The 19,988-nt window shown below is 39.0% G+C and overlaps 1 protein-coding gene across 1 annotated transcript; it reads left to right on the forward strand.

Annotated features, from left to right (window-relative positions):
* Positions 1–1,016: 1,016 nt before the first annotated feature.
* Positions 1,017–2,767, forward strand: LOC149661034 (uncharacterized). The gene is made up of 6 exons (XM_089843848.1): positions 1,017–1,205; positions 1,263–1,430; positions 1,484–1,652; positions 1,796–2,013; positions 2,080–2,402; positions 2,459–2,767. Exons 2-6 carry the CDS (start codon positions 1,278–1,280, stop codon positions 2,667–2,669), a joined length of 1,074 nt encoding a protein of 357 aa, XP_089699974.1. The 5' UTR covers positions 1,017–1,205; positions 1,263–1,277; the 3' UTR covers positions 2,670–2,767.
* Positions 2,768–19,988: the final 17,221 nt, after the last annotated feature.

Raw genomic sequence — 19,988 nt, forward strand, 5'->3', positions numbered from 1 at the left:
TTTTTGATAGGATATCACTACTTTTTGTAGACCCTCTCGTTATACTTCGTTTGCCAATATAATTGCTAACGTTTGTCCATATTTACGCTGATTTACCCCTTTCGACCCCCAGAGAATATGCCGAAAAGATTGAACGCTATATCCTAATATAGGAATGTAGCATCAGTTAAGACACATTTCTTTTAAACTACTACTGGTATTAGCTTTAATATGTATCTAACTTTCGGTTAACTTTGGACCGTTACGTCCTTTCATCAAGAACCCACATCATTTCTGTTGAAAAGACGACAGCGCCATCTAGTTTTAATATCAAGAACTAAAGAGCAATTTTATAAAAATTTGGGGATGTTTTAATTTTTCTGTGTTTTATAAAATAAGTGAAAACTAAATCATGAATTTTAAGTTTCTATCTGCTCTAGAAGTACCTTAGAATTTTGATGATCGGTGAGTGAGTGAGTGAGTGACAAAATAAGGTAAATTTCACCTGCGATATTTCGAAAAGAATATAGGGTAGGAACTTGAAATTTCAAAACTATAGCTAGGATTGACGGTTCTCGCGGCAAGCAAAATTTCAGACTTTTTTCTATACCCATCACGAAGTTACAGTATGCTTAAAAGTGACGTGAGTTGCTTCGGGAAAAGGACGTCAGTGCTCGACTTGGCTGGGAGCACTGCAGTGGTCCCAGATAAAATTCAACTCACTTTTATAACTTTGTCAGATTTTCTCCCCATATCGGTGACTGGAGGCCTTTACTCCTTAAAACACAAAAAGCCGCGAATTTTACTAAGGTTTGGAGAAAGGCTTCCAACATTTGCCGCCACCAAGGAGGGTAGAAAGAGGGGGAGTTGAAGCTAGCGGCTTTGGCAAGGCATTTTGGGTGTTCTCGCTTTCCCTTTTTATTTATTTGTTATATTTCCCTCCAAATATCCGGTTCACCGTATTTCAACCAATAAGAGTTCAGAGAAAGATGTGCGCGCACACCGGAAGCTTAGAGGTAAACTTTCAAAGCGAGGAAACTCCAACCAAGCCTTCTACTCCGCCTCTTTCTATCCTCTTTGCTCTAAGCAAATGTAGCTCCCTATGGGTAAGTTGGTCTGAGCTAAAATTTAATTTTCTGGACTTTTCTTGTAGAGTATATTACGAAGGGCATAAAATTAGCTTTTTTGACGCTGATAAACTGTTAACAGCACCGGATGTTTTCAACGTAGGTGAAAGAGAGATGTATGGATTAATTAATAATTTATCATAACTATGGTTCTAGAAAGGAAATATTATCATGATACCCATGCCACGCTCATTTTTCGACCATGGCAGACAGGAGCATTTCACTCCGTCTCCGGTTTTCCGCATGACCAAGACTATAATCGTGTCCACCGCCCCGAAGAAAGTCACGTCAACTTCCTTGTCCTTCTTAAATATGGAAACTCAAGTAAACTTTGCTCAACTGCCCAATTCATTGTATTACATTCTTGTTTCAATTAGGTGGTTATTTTGACGGGGTTAACCTTGGTGCTTCTGTCACTTTTGCTTGTCGTTCACTCCATTGTAACCAACAAGTACAAGTCGGTGTCCAACAAGAAAGCTGCCAAGGCAATAACCCAGGAAACACTGGAAAATGTCTGGAACAACGCGTCACTCTTGTGCGCCGAACGTAAGGCATTGAAGCACTTGCTTACATTTGAAAATATTTATCCGTCAGATTCATATTGGGAATCTCATTAGCATAGCAGAGATTGCGTTCCCATATAACGAAGGATGGCTAGCGCTTTAATAAGACGTATTAATATTTTGTAGCGATTCCCTCCATTTTACCCCACATTACTAGTCGTCTGCTGGCTTCGTCATGGCTGATCGGAGTGACTTTCATTCTGTTTTTCATGAGTTGTTTCTTGCGGACAGAGTTCTCGACGGAAAGCTACAACTGCATTGACACCCTCTCGGACTTGATCAAATCGGGAATTCCACCAACAATGATTGAAGAAGCCGGAACTCTCGAGAATTTGAAATATTTGGTAAATAGGCGTTACCGTATTAATTAAGTTCTCTATTCTTCTGACGTCATTGGTGCGTACTTGTAGGCAGCCCAGGACACGGTAGTTAAGGAATGGCTAGGCACGCAAGATCAGGAGAATATTTTCACCAGTCTTATCGAATATATGTCGTTTGACGGATACCGTCCAATTCTATCCGGGGAAAAAGCTTTAATCATACCAGACATGTATCTGACTTGGATGATGGCAGAGTTCTTGACGTCCGATTCCGAGGACAAAGTCGAGCTCTTGGAGGACAATGGAAGTCTTTACTTTTCGCAGCAAGACGTTGGCTTCGAGTACCTACACCTGATTTTCAACACCACCTGGATGAGAAGCTCACCGCAAGTGCACGAAAACCTCCAACTGAGGTCCTTACTATTTTATCGTAGAATGATTCGAGAGCCTGACGCCTGTTTTATTATAGCCTGGAACCTTTGTTCGAAACGCAAGTTTTCAAATATCTCGAATTTCAAAAGCATCACTTAATTGAAAAAGTCATGTGGAAGAGACCGTTGAAAAGCGCAACTAATTTGGACCTAAGTAGTGTCTTCGTTCCTTTCTTCTTGCTTTTCATGCTGTTGTCAGGAACAGTAGCAGCCGTCATCACCGAAATTATCTTCAACTGCTTTGCTTAATAAAATTTTGCTTAAATTCAAAAAGCTTTACTGCTTCGAAATGACATCCACATACGTCATTATAAATCGACCCAAACTTCCAGGGGACATTTATTATGTACTGTGCTTCTATTGTCACTGAGATTAAAAAGTTGCACTTGAGTGTGAAGTTTACTAGCTTTCCTTATATCTTCATATTCTCCCCCTTTTCCGTGTCTTGCTTTTTGTATGGCCAATGAACCCAGCTTTCCAATCCCCTGTAGGGTTTATAAGATCCACGACTTCTTATCTTCCCTTTGGATTGGAAACCCCAAAACTGACAAGGGTTGTAACGATAAAGCTTATGGTTTAATTAACACTCAATTTGCAAAATATTCATTGTTACGAAAGAATGAAACGAAAATAATTCCCGGAATAAAGGACGACGGACTTTGGCGAGGAGCCAGGTTTGACAAAGGGCAAAAAGAATCTTTTGGGAGAAAGCGCCAAACCATTTGACTTCGATAATAAAATTTCCCGCCAAAATTTGTGAAGCCATCGCAATTTATTGAAGCTACTTTGATTTTCCATGATAGGTTTAATCTAGAAATCGGGTCGAAAAGCAAATTTAACCGGCCAAACGTTAGGTTTTTACCAAGGTACGTAATGAGACTATGAGAGCCTGTTTGTAGTTGAATCTCAGGTTCACGGGTAGTTGAGCGGTTTTCAAAAGAGCGTTTTGGAATAAAGCGGTTCCCAAAACAGCGGTTTGCAAAACCGCGTGGAAACAAAACCGCGGTTGCTGTTTCCGCGTTTCTCAATACAGCGCTATTTCCCAAAACAGCGGTTGACGTTTCCGCCCAAACTATGATTGATAGGAAGGGAAATCTCTATTATATTAAGTATATAGAACAAAGAACAATATTATGCAAAAAGGAGTAATGTTATATCGGAAGTAAATATAAAATATAATTTTTTGGAAAAGGCATATTATTTTGGGAAGTCAATGAAGATAAACAACAATATTTTGGAAAAGGCGTAACATTTTAAAGTTATTTATAAAAAAATATTACTAACCTAACTCTAACCTATTCAAACCTAACCTATCCTAATGGATAATGGATAGATAATGCCGTGCTCTAATACTTATACCTTCAACAATACGAAACAACGCTCAAGATATAAACGCTGTAATCAAAATGCGCTAAACGAGAAATGGCTATAATGGCAAACGCGTTTATGAAAAAGCCGTTTTGGACAATGCTGTTTTAATAACATGCCCTATCGATAGCATACCGGAATCTCAGACCACCTAACCCATGGGCAGGCAAAGCCATGTTAAACCCTCGTTAACAAATGAAAATGCGTAGCACGCGCCCTCACGCGTCTACCGACCGCCATTTATCGCCAAATATCCCGTAAATAAAAATTGGTCTGTAATAGTTCGGAATATTTTTTAACCAAAGCTTAATGTTAAACAATATCAGAGTGATATTTACAAAAACTAACTTGATAGATCCTTTATGAATCTTTAATGAGAGCAAAGAGGATAGAAAGAGGCGGAGTAGAAGGCTTGGCTGGAGTTTCCTCGCTTTGAAACTTTACCTCTAAGCTTCCGGTGTGCGCGCGCATCTTTCTCTGCCCTCTTATTGGTTGAAATACGGTGAACCGGATATTTGGAGGGAAATATAACAAATAAATAAAAAATGAAAGCGAGAACACCCAAAATGCCTTGCCAAAGCCGCTAGCTTCAACTCCCCCTCTTTCTACCCTCTTTGATGAGAGAGGCTAAAATAAATTAATCAAAACGCGTCTTGGATTTAATCAAGACCTAAAAAGTATCGATAAGAACAAGGTTAATCACTTGACTGAATGCGCAGATATTGAAACTTTTCTTTAATAAAACTTACATGTTTAAGAAAGTAATGTTCCATCACCCTATTCCATTGAATAAACTTACTTTACTGGTAGTAAATTTTTTCCCTCTCAATAATTTGAAAAATTTACTTATCTCGGGTAAATGTGGTATTTTTAGTATCCCCAGAGACTTCTGGTAGCATTTGGTAGAAAAGTTTTCAAGGCGAGGAATGCTCACAAAAACAATTACTATTTGCTGACGAATACCTTAAAAAGTAATTCACACAGAATTCTCGAGCAGCTTAACGCGTAATTGAGTGGGCTCTTGCCTTGGTGACGAGGCCAGCGAGAGACAAGGCATGAGAATAGCACAAGGCGACAAGGCGTACTTCTATCAAGGGGGTATTCAACTATACATCCTCCTTCTTCGTATCTGGCGCAGCAGAGGCTAAAGCAGACTACCCTAAATGGTTTTGTCATTGTTACGTGTACTCGTGTATGTATTTTCCACACGAAAACTCTTAAAAGTGATAATAAATGTAGTTATAAAATGTTTTCGGGGAATGGAATTGTGCTCGAAATCCCCGAGATAAGTAAATTTTTCAAATTATTGAGAGGGAAAAAATTTACTACCAGTAAAGTAAGTTTATTCAATGGAATAGGGTGATGGAACATTACTTTCTTAAACATGTAAGTTTTATTAAAAAAAGTTTCAATATCTGCGCATTCAGTCAAGTGATTAACCTTGTTCTTATCGATACTTTTTAGGTCTTGATTAAATCCAAGACGCGTTTTGATTAATATCTGTTACTTCAGTCTTAATATTAATTAAAATTGTTTAAAAACCTTAGGAGAGAAAACGTTTTAGCGCGTTATACTTTCATTAGTTAAAGCTTTTGAACTGACCAAGCATCTATTACATAACTTCAATCCTCACTACTTGAGCTGTAATCGCTAATCTAGCTTAATTAGCTGTAATCGTCAATCTAGCTTAATTACCTGTAATCGTCAATCTAGCTTAATTACATGTATTCGTTAATCTAGCTTAATTACCTGTAATCGTTAATCTAGCTTAATTGTCTGTAATCATTAATCTAGCTTAATTACCTGTAATCGTTACGAAAAAATCATTCAGTTTTTGCAACGAAAGAGAATAAAATCAGATAAAAGTCCTTGGTAAAACAGCGTAAGTGCAAGAGTGGCTTTCTTCTCGTCTTTATCCCCGGCAAAACGACGTAAGTCCAACAGTACATATAGGCTGCAACAACTTAAGTCAAAGCTAGATTAAAAAACATGAAATTTAGCACTTAAACTTAATTTTTCTCAAAAAGCTTAAAAATGGTCCTAGAAAAAGGTTTATATTTTGATTTAAAACCGTTCCCAAATGTAACAAACGAATATTTCATTTCAAAATTTGAGAAAAACTCCATGTTATTTCTATGAGAAAATTTAACTTTTTCACCAAAAACACTGACTAATTTTATGCAAATGAAAACCACCCTTAGCAACTTTATTTTTTATAAAATAAACTAATGGGTGGATCTTTTTGAAATTTTAACCACATTTTGAGGGCCCGATTTATAGTTCTGTGGAAGTTTTTCGAAACAATTAATACAATACAAAAAGACTACATCCAAACAAAAACCCTCCTTATACATTAAGAGCAGTATGAAGTCTTATCTAAGAGAAGTACCGCTCTCCTAGAATATAACCAGAGTTACGAGCTTCCAAAACTTAGTGTAATGTTAATCCTATGGAGGAGGCAAAGTACCTACAAGTACCTACAAGTACCCACAAGTACCTACAAGCACCCACAAGTACCTACAAACACCCACAAGTACCTACAAGCACCCACAAGTACCCACAAGCACCTACAAGCACTCACAAGTACCTACAAGTAACCACAAGTACCTACAAGCACCCAGAAGTACCCACAAGTACCTACAAGCACCCACAAGTACCCACAAGTACCTACAAGTACCTACAAGCACCCACAAGTAACCACAAGCACCCACAAGTACCTACAAGCACTCACAAGTACCTACAAGCACTCACAAGTACCTACAAGCACTCACAAGTACCTACTAGCACCCACAAGTACCTACTAGCACCCACAAGTACCTACTAGCACCCACAAGTACCTACAAGTACCCACAAGTACCTACAAGTACCCACAAGCACCCACAAGTACCTACTAGCACCCACAAGTACCTACTAGCACCCACAAGTACCTACAAGTACCCACAAGTACCTACAAGTACCCAAAAGTACCTACAAGTACCCACAAGTAACCACAAGCACCTACAAGTACCCACAAGTGCCTACAAGTACCTACAAGCACCCACAAGTACCTACAAGCACCCACAAGTACCTACAAGCACCCGCAAGTACCTACAAGCACCCGCAAGTACCTACAAGCACCCACAAGTACCTACAAGCACCCACAAGTACCTACAAGCACCCACAAGTACCTACTAGCACCCACAAGTACCTACAAGCACCCACAACAAAACACAAGTACCTACAAGTACCCACAAGTACCTACAAGTAACCGCAAGTACCTTAAAGTACCCACAAGCACCCACAAGAACCTACAAGTACCCACAAGTACCTACAAGTAACCGCAAGTACCTTAAAGTACCCACAAGCACCCACAAGTACCTACAAGTACCCACAAGTAACCACAAGTATATACAAGTACCCACAAGTACATACAAGTACCCACAAGTACCTACAAGCACCCACAAGTACCTACAAACACCCACAAGTACCTACAAACACCCACAAACACCCACAAGTACCTACAAACACCCACAAACACCCACAAGTACCAACAAGTACCCACAAGTACCAACAAGTACCCACAAGTACCTACAAGTACCCACAAGTACCTACAAGCACCCACAAGTACCTACAAGCACCCACAAGTACCTACAAGCACCCACAAGTACCTACAAGCACCTACAAGCACCCACAAGTACCTACAAGCACCCACAAGTACCTACAAGCACCCACAAGTACCTACAAGCACCCACTAGTACCCACAAGTACCTACAAGCACCCACAAGCACCCACAAGCACCTACACGCACCTACAAGTACCCAAAAGTATCCACAAGCACCCACAAGCACCTACAAGAACCCACAAGTACCCACAAGTATCCACAAGCACCTACAAGTATCCACAAGCACCTACAAGTATCCACAAGCACCCACAAGCACCTAACAGCACCCGGACAAAGCACCTACAAGAGCTCAAACGCCATGTTTTTCTTGCTTAACTACCAGTCGTAGGTAATCTTGTTAACTTAATATATATGTGTGGGGTACTTTTCCAACTTAACTTGTTAGCTAACACAAGCTTAGGTTCTCTTGTTTTTTTACCACTACGAAAATTGGACCAAATAGCTAACATCATAAACTGACTATTATCCATGCTACAATATCGCAGATTGGAATGGTTTTGAAAATATGAAATTAAACATACTTCAACTCAAATCTAATTAATGAAAATTGGAAAGCTGAAAATCTAAATACCAGGCTTTCGTTTAAAACCGTTTTCAAGTCAATCAAACGAATAGTTATTGCATTACGGCTACCACAAAATGGTCATCTGTAAAATATTTTCCCATGTTATTTCTATGGGAAAATTTCGAGGTTTTCGTCAAAATGTCTGATTATTTTTATGGAAATGAAAACCACCCTTAGCAACTTTATTTTTTATAAAATAAACTATTAAATGTATCTCTTTGAAATTACACCCACATATTCAGGGTCCGAATTGTAGTTCTGTGGAATTTTTTCAAAACAGTTAATACGATACAAAAAAAGTTATAACCAATCAAAAAACCATCCTTATACATTAAAGTCAGTATGAAGTCTTATCTAAGAGAGCTATCGCTCTCCTAGAATAAATAATGAACTTTAACTCACTTTTATAATTTGGTAAGATTTTCTCCCCATATCGGTGACTGTAGACCTCGACTCCTTAAAAAACAAAATGGTGCGAATTTTACTAGGGTTTAGTGGAAAACTTCCAACATCCGCCGCCACAGCGCTAGTGTCAGGCGCTGCTCTAAGCAAACCTAGCTGTTCATGGGTTAAGTGGTCTGAGGTGGAATCCAATCGTAGAATGGTTAAAAATTTACATTGAAAACGTGTTCTCGTCCATCATAAACTTCTTTACGTTCAAAATCTTCTGTTCTTGGTTTAAATTAATTACGTAAATATTGACCAGATTTCCTAGGGTGTAAAAAAAATAATCAAAGAACTTAATTTAACTTGTATATCGCGTCAAGCTTTAAGATCTCTTCTAATGGCGTCAAGCTTCAAGATTTCTCCTAATTGTTTTGTTTTCCAGTACTCAAGTAACTGTGGCAGAGAACGGTTAACAACAATTTGGGAAACCAAAGAAACCTCTCAGAGTTGAGACCAAATTAAGAGGTTTTTCTTAAATAATTAAATAAATATAATTAACATAATTTAATTGTCACTAATTTACCTTAATTCTAGTTATATCGGTACTGGAAACTTCATTCATAAAATAATTTTAAACATAGCTAATGCTGACGTTTGAATTCTAGCGCATTCCTCTTTAACAATTTTTGGAAATTTTAGCGTATATAAGGCTTTAACAAATAAGGATTAACAATGATTTATAAGAATACCTGCAATTGCGTGAAGCTTTGGTGGAAGCACAGCCATTGGGAAGCGAAACGTTTCTCTTAACCCTAGCCGATCGCCGCGTACTTCTTAATCTAAACGATGGGAGTAGAAGCCAAAAATTGCTCTCTCCGAATGCGTTTGCTTGGAGTTGCCAAATGCGAACGCGGTGACAGACACGTCCAGTGTAATAACTCTCCGTGACGACATCGTCACTCGGAGAGGTAACAACAGAAGTTAAAGCTTAGTAATTTACGAACTGCCTCAAAACTCCACATGCTACGAGTTCAGAAAGAACAGATGCCGAACAAACGTTTTGTAATAATTCTGTTAATTTATTAACGATTATAGACGAATACTTGTACTTCAAGCTAGGATTTAAGCGGAGCCGAAAATGTTGCTGAGCGAAATGGAGTTTCCGGGAAATTATCGATATTTAAATACAAGTATCTAGAAGTTGTATTTTCAAATCTTAACTGTTTGTCGTCGATTTGAACATTAATCAATTATTATAGGTAAGCCCAGAGACTCCTGTAAATGTGACGACCATTGCGGTGAGTTTTTCAAGATTCACTAGCGAGTTTCAGTTGTAATTTTTTTCCTGATAGCTTTGAAACTTCAATATTTATTGACAGGAATCATGGGAGATTTAAAGCCAAGCGTCATGGTGCAAAATCATGGAGGACTATTTAAAACAATCGCTCATCAAAAAGTATTTGTCAAACTACTTTTATTTAGATTCGAGTAATTGGGACAAACGAATCATAATTGTTTCTGACGATTATTCGAAATTTTTAACAATAAATAGCGGAATTTTTGTATATTCCTTAAATATTCGATTAATCAAACCGGGTTTCGTATAGAAATCTTCTAATTCAATATTATTCAAAAACAAATATCCGAACAACAAGAATCAAAATGCATTGGCTGCTAACTGATGGTAGTAATGGTAAAGTGGGGGTTCTACATAACGGGGTGCAAAAAGCCCATGTTAATCCTATGGGGTTTTCACCCCGACGGTTTTTACCGGATAATCTATGCCGTTGATTGTTCGTCATTCGCCGGAAGAAGCCGTTTAGTTCTTCCCGTCAAAGGGTTTATGCTTAAGATAGGACGGGAGAGGTTTCTCATTATCGCGGCTACACTCGACGGACGATTCAATTTTGAGGTTCTATAGATTAACGTGCGAGGTATAGGCTTTCATTAGATGGACCGTGCCGTCGATGGCTCGTTTAGTTTCCCCATGATTAGGCTTAAGAAATAGGACGGGAGGTGTTTCTCTTTAACGCGACTACACTCGACGGTCGATTCAATTTTGAAGTATTCTATGGATTAACATGTGGTTTTAGGCTTAATTTCCTTTATACCCAGCTTTCTCATTGCTATTGACGAGAGAGAATACGGTTATTCAGTTCGTCTCGATCCCACAGTTTCTCCGAGATTTTCAATCCCTCATTTTCATTATGGAAAGTAAAGATTTCATCGTCATGGGTTACAAAACAGGGTGTATTATCCCCTCGAAAGATTAGGCTTACTCTTATTACTTAAGTGAACAAAAACGGTGGTATAAAAGGGTGAGTTTCAAGTAGTATTCATTGTACCAACGATATTGAACGATTCAAGATGTAAGTATAGGCGAGCTATTTAGCGATATTGGGATATGTTTTAATGATATTTATATTAAGGTTCACCGCCAAAGTATTTCCTATTTCAATCGGCAAAGGAATCAGTATAACACCGGACTGTGAAATTCAGCTAGGCTCTTTGGATGGGAGTTCACTAATTACTTTGACTGAGGACGAATTCCAGGAGCTATACCGAGAGCGTAGAGAAATCACGTCCTTCTTGGACAACGAGTCGGTTGCCCCGTCTTCTTGGTTTTTCGAGGGATCTCAAACAAAACGGGTTGACTTATCCATATTTCAAGGCATTAGGATCGTTAGTGTTCGAGAAATGCATCTAGGTAGTGGTGTGAATTACGGGAAATACTTCCCTACGAAAGTCGGTTTCACCGTTTCAAAACCACTCTGGCTATCATTATTGGATAAATACGACGACGTTACAACGTTTCTAGGTGAGGCTAAACGGGTTCACGAGAAAATTCAGAAACGTGTGCTAGACCAGTTAAGGGAAACAATTTCTAAAACTTGTGATGGATGTGAGTGGGATAATCCCTCTCAAATAAAACACGAATGCATAATGTGTGACTGGAATACAAGTGTGGAAATGAATTTTACATTAGCTATGAGTAAAATGAGTTATTCCGAGATTACAAAAGACTTCACCGCGAATACATTTCTGGATGTACAATTCTGCGAATATATGCTTTGAAATATTGCTTGTAAATCGAAAAAATTACTATTAAAAAATCAGAAGATATCACACGATAATAAATAATTGTCACACTTGAAATAAGGGTACTACAGGTTTATGAATTTTTGCAAATACTTCCTCAAAACCGATCGTTTGCGGCGAATTTTTCTACCACGAAACAGTTAGATTAGAAGTTTTTCTAAACGACCGTTTATATTCAAGTTTTTAAAACCAAAACGTTCGATTTTAGGTGACAACATCTTCGCAAAATAGGGTTAATCCTATGGGAAATTCATTTCACAAATGACCGATTTCGATAGAGTTTTTCAAAACTCGATGAACGCTTCTTTGGAGATGAAATTAAATTCTCTACTTAAAAACGATGGTTTATAATAACCTAAACCGTCATAAAATCGAACGTTTAGAAATTCCTGTACCGGAGGGGTTTGTATAAGCGAATACCCGTTTGACTTAGGCCATTTATTCGCTGACGCTAGGGAGATTCGGTCATGTATCCATTCTACCATACATTTAACGCCATCTTGGCTGGTCCATCCCAATCCGGTAAGACTCAACTGGTTCTCAAACTAATTGAGTATCGGGATGTAATGTTCTCACCTAAATTTAGGGAGATTCATTAGTATTACGGAGAATGGCAGCCGTTTTTTGATAAATTGAAAGGCAAAGTTATTTTCAAGGAGGGATTACCAAATTTAACTGAATATAACGATAGTAAACCCTGTCTCCTTATAATCGACGATCTAATGTCTGAAAACAAGGGGCAGATCGGTTCCCTATTTACTAAAGGTAGTCATCACAGAAATCTGAGCGTAATTTTCATCACTCAAAACTTATTTCACCAATCTAAAGACTCTCGAGATATTTCTTTGAATGCGCACTATATCATACTCATGAAGTCGCCTCGTGATAAACAACAATTGAGTACAATTGCCAGACAGATGTTCCCTGAACTGTATCAGCGATGTCCGGAGAACCACCGAGTTAGAACCGGAGTATTCCCTCACGAGTCGGGTGTCGCGTACGTCCCCAGGGTATAAATTAGAAAGCCTCTCCAACGATTCGGCATTCTACAAGAATGACTTACGCTGTTCACTCGCAAAAAGATTTGCTCTCTGTCTTGGCTAAATCGAAACGTGGTCAGAGGCGAATTTTACTGAAAAAAGCCAAGAAATCATTAATCGACGCCATATCAGAGTGTGTACATAATATATTACAAGGAAAAGTTAAATTAAACGAGTCTCAAAAAGCTCGGTTAGCCAAACATTCGGGGAAACTAAGGAAGATTGCCAGTCAAAAACTATCCTGGAAACGTAAACGCGCCATTCTAGTTCAAGACGGGTGTGCATTTTTCTCGTTCCTCTTCCCCTCTCGTTTTTACGATTATCAGCGCGATAGCCGGAAATAATTCATAATTATGCAGTACGCCCAGAAAATGTTACTCGTCCCTAGCGAGACGCTCAAAGATGATCCCTTCCCCCACCCTCAAAAGCAGGTGGTAACGGCTTTAGACGGTGATATGAATTCTATTCTAGTTCGAAAGGATTTGGATGATAGTTCAAAATTGCGTCTGTACGAGCAGACTCTACAACGGTACACTAATCTACATACTATAGCCAAGCAACCGAAGCAGATATTGTTAGAGAACAACCCTAGATCGAGTTTAAACGTAGCGTGGATGGATGATATTCCTCTTAAGTATATAGCCCGTGTTCAGAAGTTAGTTGATCATATTGAAAATATCCCTGGTCAGCTTAGGTGGTTAGCTAACGGAGAAGTAGTTGTTAAAAATTCTATAGTGCCAGGATCGGATATTAGGGATATTGTTTTAGAATTTGTCAGACCTACATCGCACTCAAACACCAAACCGAGAGGATTTTACGCCATAACGAACTTGCTAGCTCAACATGCTCCACAGTGGTTCCAACCGCATAATCGAACATCATCGGTAAAAAAGACTAGGCTACCTCTTGCAAATAACCCGTTATCTGCTATCTCCAAATCCCCCACTAAGAAAAAGACTACGGTGAAAAAGATTAAAAAGGTTGGACTGATAGGAGTCCCATGGCTCCCCTACAAAATGTCTCCGAAATCCTAGAAGGAATTTATTTTAATCCATCTCACGAAGCCAGTTATGGAGGGGTGGAAAAGTTATACTTGGCAGCGAAACCCTCGGGGGTCTCCAGACAACAAGTGTTAAATTGGTTAAAGGGTAGGGATTCTTATACTTTACACAAAAAGGTTTTAGAAAGTTCAAACGTAACAAGGTTATGGTTCACCATATAGACGAGCAATACCAGGCGGATTTAAATGATATGCGAGCCTTAGCTAAATATAACGATGGTTATAATTATATTTTAACAGTGATTGATTGTTTCAGTAGAAAGGCGTGGGCAATCCCCATGAAAACAAAAACTGGGGTAGAGATGGTATCCGCATTCGAGTCAATATTTAAGGATACACTAGCATCAAAGTTACAGACGGATAAAGGGACAGAGTTTAAGAATAAGATTTTTCAGGCTTATTTAAAGGAGAAAGGGGTGGCATTTTTTACCACCGAGGACGACGATATAAAGGCTTGTCTAGTGGAACGCTTTAATCAAACTTTAAAGGGACGTATGTATAGGTATTTTACGCACAACAATACCAAGAGATATGTGGATGTATTGTCGGCTTTGGTTCAGGCATATAATAATTCCTTCCACTCAACCATAAAAATTGCTCCCTCCGAGGTTACGGAAACTAACGCACATCAAGTTTTTGACACTATCTACGGAAAATACTTTAAACAGAAAGTCGCGGGTATTAATACAATAGATTTTAAAGTCGGGGACTATGTTAGAATTTCTCGTAACAAGATGGTTTTCGAGAAAGGGTATGAACATAACTTTACAATGGAAGTTTTTAAGATTATTGGGAAAATAGACAGATACCCACCTGTATTCAGATTGGAAGATTTAGATGAACATCCTATAAAAGGTGTGTTTTATGCTAGGGAGCTCCAGTCGATAGATAAACCCGTAACGTACAGGATCGAGAAGGTTTTACGTCGACGTACTCGAAACAAACAAAGAGAGATTTTTGTAAAGTGGTTGGGATACCCGGAGTCCATGTCTAGTTGGATTTATGCTCAAGATGCAGTCTCCCTTCTACGTAACGCTTCCTAGCAATGCTAGTATGCAAATTTACGATAATACCACAGCCTGTTACTCTACCAAACTATCAAAATGTATACAATTGGAGGGGGGACATTGGGAGGTTGCTCTAGTTGAGATAATATATCCAGTATCCTTTCATAATGTTAAGGAAGGCGAAGGTTACATGGAGTTAGCGGTTACTGAAATATCTCCTAAAAAACCGACGGTTCATCCTCAAGCTACGGATCCTAGATCCAGAGCTGTTTTTAAGAGTGGTGGTGTAGTGAATTATGTTGATACTGTAGAAAAACCCACCCCATAGGGGATATATTCACCATACCCGGCGGCTATTATATCAGTTTACCCGTGCTATTGAAACAGCTGTACCACAGCCTCGAGTCGTGGGAATACGCATCTCGGTTTTCTTTTATCAGCGACCCCCTCACCAATCACGTGGTTGTATTTGCAAGACGAAACACGTCGATAGCCTTTTCCCCGGTCCTATCTAAACTCCTCGGTTATAACGAAGATCTTAAGCCTATTAGTTGCCCTCCCGATCAATCCGAGATAAATTTAAGAAGTGACGTACCCGCCAGATTAAATTACTTCATACCGGATCAGCTATTTGTCTATTCCGATATAGTAAGCAATGAACTGGTAGGCGATACGATAGCGCCATTACTTCGTATTGTCGGTGTTGAAGATAAACCCCATGGCTCTATAGTCACTAAAACGTTCGATTCACCTCACTATGTTAAAGTTGCTAAACGTTATTTCGAGACGTTAGAAATAGATATAAGAACGAGTTTAGGTCAACCGACGGCATTCGAGTTCGGACAGACAACCTGTAAACTACATTTTAGACCATGCCAAAACCAGACGTCTTAGGTCATCGTTGCGAGTACCGGTCGTATTACCTTGACCAGGTGGGTGGGGGAGTTTCAAGCGTTTTTTCTGGTAGACCACACCAAAAAGGCCACGGGGTAGGGGGCGTGCTCAAGGGCTTGTTTAGATGGGCCAGACCGTTATTAGTTAAAGACGCTAAATATCTAGGCGTTAAAGCCGCTACGACGGGATATAAAATATTAGGCGATGTAGCCGGAAGAACAGAATATAAAATCGGCTGCCAAGCGTCGATTTAACGAGACTATGGACAATATCGTCAACCCTCAGAAAGGGTCGGGCGTTATAAAGAGACTCAACCTGAAAAGACTATCAGTTACTCTCAAGGGAGCAAAGAAGAAACCACGCGACATTTTCTCGCGACAAAAATGCTCTCCGTTCAAGCCCTAAAGAGTGAACTCGATATTTTTGGTTCAACACCTACCCAGACAAGTATAGAACACGGACAATGGACCTGGTATAAACCTCTATCAGCGCTCAATGACAGCTCTACCGTCGAATACCACATCCCCGGAAACGGGGATTATTACATGGATTTAGCCCAAACAATGCATTACACCCGGTTAAGTGTGACCAAAGATGACGGCGGGATTCTACCGGACGATGCTGTGGTGGCTCTCGTAAATAACGCGGCTCACTCCTTATGGCGAAATTGTGAAATCTATTTTGGTTCCACCCTCGTAACGCCGGCGGCAAACAACTACTCATTCCGCGCTTACATCGAATCCCTTCTAAACTATGGACTATCCGCTAAAAATACGCATTTGTCTTGCGCTGGTTGGGCTAAAGACGAGGCGGGTAAGATGGATGATCTAACCGGCAGCGGTTTCCTTGTCAGAAAGCCGTCGAAAAATCTGTTGATATCGAATTTTACTGTCCCGTATTTAGCGATATGTTTAATGTACCCGAATATCTGGTGAATGCTGTGGATGTTAAAATGAGCTTCTCGAGAAACAAAGATGACTTTGTGCTGATTTTTAAAGAGACCGCAACCCTCAAGGGTTGCAAAATATTGCTTAAAGAAGATGGGATAAATGTACGCAAGGTTAAACTGGCACCTAAAATATTATTGGCGCATGAAGCTGCTCTCGCTAGAGGTGCTGCCCAGTATAACTTTACGCGTACCGAGATAAAAACGAAAACTTTGTCAGCGTACACGCAGAGTTTCGACAATATATATCTAGGTGCCCTCCCTACTCGCGTCATAATCGGTCTAGTTTCCAACAAGGCGTTCAAGGGTAGCTACACCCATAACCCTTTTAACTTTAAAAATTACAATTTGAATCATTTAGCTTTGTATGTGGATAACGATCAGATACCTTCTAAAGCCTTAACACCGAATTTTACTAAAAAATTGTTTATGAGAGAGTACCACACCTTGTTTTCAGGGTGTAATATTCATTATAAGGACGACGGTAACGATATATCCCTTTTCGAGTACGCTAACGGGTACACCTTATATGCCTTCGATTTGACCCCTGATATTTCGGCTAGTGATTCCAACTTCTGGAATATTGTTAAACAAGGTCAATTACGATTGGATCTAGGTTTTGCGACCGCCTTACCCGAAGCTGTTGTTTGCATCGTTTACGCCGAGTTTCAAAGCTTGATTCAAGTTGATAAAAATAGAAACGTGATTGTCGATTATTAATGTCAGCAACAAACACAGTAGATCTAAATTACGCCTTATCAAAAACCCCGAGTTTTATGGGTGTTTTTGCTTCGGATAGGCTACCTCATAAGGTTTCCCAATATCCCTTGTCTCTCATCATAAACTTTGACCAGCACAATAGAAGGGGGTCACACTGGGTTTCCATCTATATAGATGCCCTACGTGTTGGTTACTATTTCGATAGCTACGGCTTACCACCATATTTTATACCTAGTGTAAGATTATTTTTATTGGAACATTGTAAGAAATGGTCATATGGGGGGGGGAGACAGCTACAAAGTCTAGATAGTAAAGTTTGCGGTCAATACAGTGCCTTGTATATTATACATAGAAGTTCGAAGAAAAGTACGAAAAGCTTTTTGGATGGGTTTTCCCGGAGGCAGCGACAAAATGATCTGAAGATCGCGAAGCGCTTCAATAATCATATAATAAGACTGAAAAGGAGTATGAATCATATCTAAAGCGTATCATATTTAAGCAATTTTTTCAAAATAAAGTTTATTTTCAAATTTCGTGGTCATCTTCTGACTCTAGAGCACGCCTATATTACATCCACTATATATAGGTTTTCTACGGATAAAAACGCCAGCGATAATATGATAAAATAATTTATGTATAAAAAATTTCAATAAAATTGTAATTTCAAGTTTATCACGGTTTAATAATTAATTCTTTACATTTTTGGTTAAATTTTTCGATAAAGAAATGCCCATATGCCAGGGTGTGCACTCCTCCTGGGAGGATATATTTTTTGTTATCACAAGCGGATAACGCCTTTTTGGTTTGGTGAACTGTACGAAGATTGTGTTTAGTGCTCACAATCCTTTTCATACTGCACGTCGTTTCTTCTTCGCCAAATAAACATTTCCGATAATCAGCGTGATGAATTGATCGTTTGACGACGCGGCGACAGATTCCCTTTGCGGTTTTCTTTTCACCGTTTTCGGATAGAATAGAATAAAGCTTAGGTCTTAACCCTACAAATTCTAATAAGGGCAGAGGTGTAAACATGATTAAGAAAATAATTTTTTTCGGAAATATTACCCTTTATTATCACTCCATCCATCTCATATTTCATCTTGCCCAGGACCTTCTTATTCACATCGCTGAAAAGAGGGTGCGATTTCGGATAACCGGAGAAATCAAACCGATCTGCGTGCTCCTTTAAGTCAGCGTATACGTCTAAGGTCTTTACGTCGTACATTAAGCTATCTATGAATTGAAGATAAAGTTAGTGGGGGTAGGAGGAGTAGGTTTAAGATAAATAAACAAACCAGTATCAGTAAATTGAAGAATGGCCTTATCTCCGTATTTCTCTCTAATAAAATCGTAGTGAAATCGATATAGAAATAATTTGGAAAGATCTAATATTGAGAAGCCAGTGTAAATGGGTCGATTTAGGGTTAAAGTTTTCTTAACCATCTGGATTCCGACCAATTCATTATGATACATAATGAATTTTTGGAAGGCCGGTGATGATGCTTTTTTAACCGCTCTTTCCTCGGTTTGTACGAGATGGAAATCTATTCGATTCCGTAGATTTTCCATGGTCTTACCGAAAACGCTGTTAGACGTCCAATTAATAACAAAGATAATGAATATTGATTAGCCTTTTGGTTACCTATTGTTCATCAGTTTGAAATAGTCGCGCTGGAATGAATTAGTAGCGTTTTTCCGTTTCTCCGTATTGAAATCTATGTAAGGGCTTAACGAAGGGCCTTGGTTAAACCATAATATTTTATGTACCCTGGTTAATTTTAGACCCTTCGAAAGGTAATATTTTAGATTCCTATAGTGTATGACGTAGTTGCATTTGTTATCCAGACTAGGCACGAGTTTTGGTAGAGTGTCTTTCAGGGGGAGTCCATTCTTTTCCATCAAAGATTTATAGTATGAGGAAAACTTATCGGTGGTTATTTTCCTCGTCTCTGGTGCTAGCGGATAGCAATTATGGGAACGGTGTAATTCCTTGGGGTATTCCAAATCCACCTCGAGAATGAATCCGTGGGGTGAATCATCTGGCGTGTTCAGAATGGTCTTCTCGGTATAAGACAGAAGGTCGGGCGTCTTGCTATGAGCTAAAATATCACTGTCCTCATCAATCCAATTGAAGTTATTCATGGGTAAATAGTCCTTCATAACGGTACCTATTGTAGACATTGAAAATAAGATTATAAGAACATTTTAGCTTATTAATAATCCATAAATTACCGTCCGTATAAATTATTTAGGTCGAGATATACGATGTAGTTACTAGGCTTGGATGGATCGTAGTTCGGCAAATCCTTGTTATTAGCCTTGGCAAAACGGTTGGAAATTAGACTCACACCGCCACGTATACCCCTTTCTTAACGTAGAAATTTGTAAATATCATAAATGAAAACATATTCAAATTAATTACCAATGAATAGATGCATATCCGGGTCTAAGAGCAAATCCTACTTTACATCCGTCATCAGCAGCGCAGCCTGCCAAGCCAAGCCAGGTCCGGTATACGAGTGAGCAGGATCTAATCGATAGAAATCGAGACACATTGTCCTGAATTCTTCGAACACACATGCTAATTGTAATGTGTCAATTTGGACATATGTGTCATGTAGATCACCTGAAAATTATAAATATTAAAATATCATCTCCCCTTAAAAGGCAAAAATTACCTAAAGTCTTAATTCCAAATTTCTCCCAGACTTCACACGCATGCTGGTAGCTTGCCCCAGAGATAGGCTCATCAGTTAATGTATTATAGAAGGCCTCTCTCGACGGTAGTTTTGTTTCCTCAAATCGTTCCATAGAATCCATA

Source organism: Phalangium opilio, unplaced genomic scaffold (assembly GCF_054372755.1).
Source record: "Phalangium opilio isolate 3A_F unplaced genomic scaffold, DU_Popi_V2 ptg000070l_1, whole genome shotgun sequence".
Taxonomy (NCBI): Eukaryota; Metazoa; Arthropoda; class Arachnida; order Opiliones; family Phalangiidae; genus Phalangium; species Phalangium opilio.